The 4665-nt window shown below is 37.4% G+C and overlaps 1 protein-coding gene across 1 annotated transcript in view; it reads right to left on the bottom strand.

The window, feature by feature from the left end:
- LOC106474428 (follistatin-like) overlaps nucleotides 1-4665 on the bottom strand; it is a 31925-nt gene that overhangs the window by 13275 nt on the left and 13985 nt on the right. Inside the window, exon 2 of the mRNA XM_013935120.2 lies at nucleotides 622-810. Coding sequence (XP_013790574.2) covers nucleotides 622-810 — 189 coding nt within the window. The remainder of the gene's footprint in view (nucleotides 1-621; nucleotides 811-4665) is intronic.

Genomic DNA, 4665 nt, shown 5'->3' with positions numbered 1-4665 from the left:
GTGTTTAATGGTAAAGAACTTTCCTTTCATACATACTTTAACCTCTTTCTACCGTTAATACCTCGTGTTTAATGGTAAAGAACTTTCCTTTCATACTTACTTTAACCTCTTTATACCGTTAATTCCTCGTGTTTAATGGTAAAGAACTTTCATTTCATACTTACATTAACCTTCTTATACTGTTAATACCTCGTGTTTAATGGTAAAGAACTTTCCTTTCATACTTACTTTAACCTCTTTCTACCGTTAATTCCTCGTGTTTAATGGTAAAGAACTTTACTTTTGTGAACATTAATTTCGTTTGATTTCGATATTTATACCATGTTTTTAATGGTCATCACCACTAGCTCTAACAATAAAGTTTTCTTTTCCAACTCCAAACGAGTTAGATATGTGTTTCGGTGTAAAATAAGTTACATGTAATCTATTGTTGTATATATCGTTTCTTGACTATATGAAGATCATATTATGAATGAATGAAAGTACACATTCTAAGAAACGTTATTGTAAGCGAACAGATGGATAGAACATTGATTCCGCTGGCCAAGAATCCCACAGTTTCTTTTCGCTTATCGACCTTTTGGCTTACAATAACGTTTCACTTTGCTATCAGAAGCTGACCTTTACAAGGCTGACATGGCACACCTCCTCCAAAAACCGTCCAATAAAACAGCTGACCCGATGATAAGTCCTGTGGTGTCCAGGCTGTGTTGGCTCTGCTGTCTGAGCAACAATCCTGACGGGAAACGTTCCCCCCGAAAAATGTCGTGCAACGTCCATTCTTGTTAACTTTAAGCCAACAATATCCCGCTGAGAGAGAAAAGACAAATATACACATATTTATATAAAACAATTACAATAACTGTTATTCTCACAACATACGCTACTTAGAGACATTAGAAAAACTGTGTGTGTTTGTGTTTCGATCTTGGTGTAACATTTTTAATAGGTTTGACTTATACAGTAACATTGGTCGTATGGCGGAATAGATCGCCACTCCCCTCTCAGATCAGCTACGAGTACAATGAAATTTCAGACCAAAACAACTCAATTGTATGTATGTCAGCGTAGCTTTAAAGTGTTATTTGTCTCAAACCAACAGTGGCTGGGGCGCGCGATAATGTACAGGCCGTTACCATGGTAAAAGATACACTATTTTACCCAATGTAACTCCATCTGCAGTGGCAACTGTAATGAATGGCGTATGGGTTGCAGCTAGTCCTGCAATCCCAAGGCTCAGCAGATGTGAAAAGTTATCACTCATGGATTTCAATGTTATATATTCACAACACACATCCGATCTATCTTCCATAACATCTAAACACTAATCACGCAGGATTCGTTATCAATAGGTGGAATGAAATGTTTAGAACGTAGTATCCATTAATCATTCCTCCCTGAAAATCTATGAGATCCTTTCTTACAGGCATCTTGACTCCAGCTGGCCATCTTTGACAAACCTAACCTAACCTTTATTGCTTTTCTTCAGGCATCTTGACTTCAGCTGGCCATCTATGACAAACCTAACCTAACCTTTATAGCTTTTCTTCAGGCATCCTGACTCCAGCTAGCCATCTTTGACAAACCTAACCTAACCTAACCTTTATAGCTTTCTCTCAGGTATCTTGACTCCAGCTGGCCATCTTTGACAAACCTAACCTAACCTTTATAGCTTTTCTTCAGGCATCCTGACTCTAGCTGGCCATCTTTGGCAAACCTAACCTTTATAGTTTTCCCTGTGGCGTCCTGACTCCAGCTGGCCATCTTTGACAAACCTAACCTTTATAGCTTTTCTTCAGGCATCCTCACTCTAGCTGGCCATCTTTGGCAATCCTAACCCTAAAAGCTATCCTTCAGGCATCTTGTCTTTAGCTGGTTATCTTCGGCAAACCTAACCTTTATAGCTTTCCCTGTGGCATCTTTGGCAAACCTAACCCTTATAGTTTTCCCTGTGGCATCTTGACTCCAGCTGGTTCTCTTTGGCAAACCTAACTTTTATAGCTTTCTCTCAGGTATCTTGACTCCAGCTGGTTATCTTTGGCAAACCTAACTTTTATAGCTTTCTCTCAGGTATCTTGACTCCAGCTGGTTATCTTTGGCAAACCTAAACTTTATAGCTTTCTCTCAGGTATCTTGACGCCACCTGGTTATCTTTGGCAAACCTAACCTTTATAGCTTTCTCTCAGGTATCTTGACGCCAGCTGGTTATCTTTGGCAAACCTAACCTTTATAGCTTTTCTTCAGGCATCCTGACTCTAGCTGGCCATCTTTGGTATAAACTGTAAACAGTTTGAGAACACTTTTGTTAATTGTACATGTATAAACAATAAACAGTTTGAGAACACTTTTGTTAATTGTATATGTATAAACTGTAAACAGTTTGAGAACACCTTTGTTAATTGTACATGTATAAACAATAAACAGTTTGAGAACACTTTTGTTAATTGTATATGTATAAACTGTAAACAGTTTGAGAACACCTTTGTTAATTGTACATGTATAAACTGTAAACAGATTGAGAACACTTTTGTTAATTGTACAGGTATAAACTGTAAAAGTTTGAGAACACTTTTGTTAATTGTACATGTATAAACTATAAACAGTTTGAGAACACCTTTGTTAATTGTACATGTATAAACTGTAAACAGTTTGAGAACACCTTTGTTAATTGTACATGTATAAAGGTGTTCTCAAACTGTTTACAGTTTGTTAATTGTACAGGTATAAACTATAAACAGTTTGAGAACACCTTTGTTAATTGTACAGGTATAAACTATAAACAGTTTGAGAACACCTTTGTTAATTGTATACGTATAAACTATAAACAGTTTGAGAACACCTTTGTTAATTATACAGGTATAAACTGTAAACAGTTTGAGAACACCTTTGTTAATTGTACAGGTATAAACTGTAAACAGTTTGAGAACACTTTTGTTAATTGTACAGGTATAAACTGTAAACAGTTTAAGAACACTTTTGTTAATTGTACAGGTATAAACTGTAAACAGCTGAAAGATATATCTCGATCTTAAACAGTATTTAAAAGTATGATCAAATATTATTTTAAAACACAAATATTTGGAAATGATTTTTTTTTTATAGATAATTCCTTGGAAAGAATGTAGGTTATAAAAGAATTTAGAGATATGTAGTTATTTCTAGTTTTTAACTGAAATCCGAGTGCCAGTACGCAACACATTTTTCCACGAGTTCCTGCTGACCTTCACGTGCGATTACCAGACTGCTTGGCGCCACTACATTTCCTATCATTACGTCATTTGTTAAGCCCGGAAAACAACCAGGAAATTGTCTGAAAACTTACCAGCGAATTACGGTCGCTTGATTTAATCTTACTCGAACTGCTGGAGTTTTTATGGAAACAAGCAGGTGCTCTTTGTTGTTTTTCTTCTTGGAATTCACTACGATTGCTCAGCATTTTCGTATACGTGACTGTATTAATGTCGCCGCTCTCGTTAGAAGCCTCATGGGCCAGAAACAGACTGTTTACGAGTGTTTAATTAATCTGATATGAAATCACTTCCCTGAAAATACCAACAGCTGTTTCTTTCTGTTCTCACGAAAGCTATTAAACGCGTTTTTCGAAACAGAAACTCGAGAAAAATAATAATTGTATAAATTTCTAAATAGTGAGATCGTTTGACAGACTTTGACTTAAATTTCTGAGTATTAGTTTCACGAAAAACTTCAATATAGGACTTTTCCTTTAGGGTGATAAATCTTCCGTTCAACCTAATGAAGTCGATCAAAATATCTTGACAAAATTTGAAGGGGGGGGGAGATTTGATGAAGTCGATATTTGGAGATAAACAGTGAATATTTCACAACAGAATACTTGTGTAGGCAGAGGGATACAATAGCAGAGAAAATACTGTGTTTGGTATGATATCTTTACCTGAATAGAAGGACTTACTAGTGGAAACACCGAGTGTATGGATGACGTCTGTACCTGATTAGTAGGACTTACTTGTGGAAACACCGAGTGTATGGATGACGTCTGTACCTGATTAGTAGGACTTACTTGTGGAAACACCGAGTGTATGGATGACGTCTGTACCTGATTAGTAGGACTTACTAGTGGAAACACCGAGTGTATGGATGACGTCTGTACCTGATTAGTAGGACTTACTAGTGGAAACACCGAGTGTATGGATGACGTCTGTACCTGATTAGTAGGACTAATCAGTGGAAACACCGAGTGTATGGATGACGTCTGTACCTGATTAGTAGGACTTACTAGTGGAAACACCGAGTGTATGGATGACGTCTGTACCTGATTAGTAGGACTTACTAGTGGAAACACCGAGTGTATGGATGACGTCTGTACCTGATTAGTAGGACTTACTAGTGGAAACACCGAGTTTATGGATGACGTCTGTACCTGATTAGTAGGACTAATCAGTGGAAACACCGGGTGTATGGATGACGTCTGTACCTGATTAGTAGGACTAATCAGTGAAACACCGAGTGTATGGATGACGGCTGTACTTGATTAGTAGGACTAATCGGTGAAAACACCGAGTGTATGGATGACGTCTGTACCTGATTAGTAGGACTAATCAGTGAAACACCGAGTGTATGGATGACGTCTGTACCTGATTAGTAGGACTTACTAGTGGAAACACCGAGTGTATGGATGACGTCTGC

Source organism: Limulus polyphemus, unplaced genomic scaffold (assembly GCF_000517525.1).
Source record: "Limulus polyphemus unplaced genomic scaffold, Limulus_polyphemus-2.1.2 Scaffold7211, whole genome shotgun sequence".
Taxonomy (NCBI): domain Eukaryota; kingdom Metazoa; phylum Arthropoda; class Merostomata; order Xiphosura; family Limulidae; genus Limulus; species Limulus polyphemus.
The sequence above is the reverse complement of the archived record's forward strand: the minus strand, read 5'-3'. Positions and strand labels throughout refer to the sequence as shown.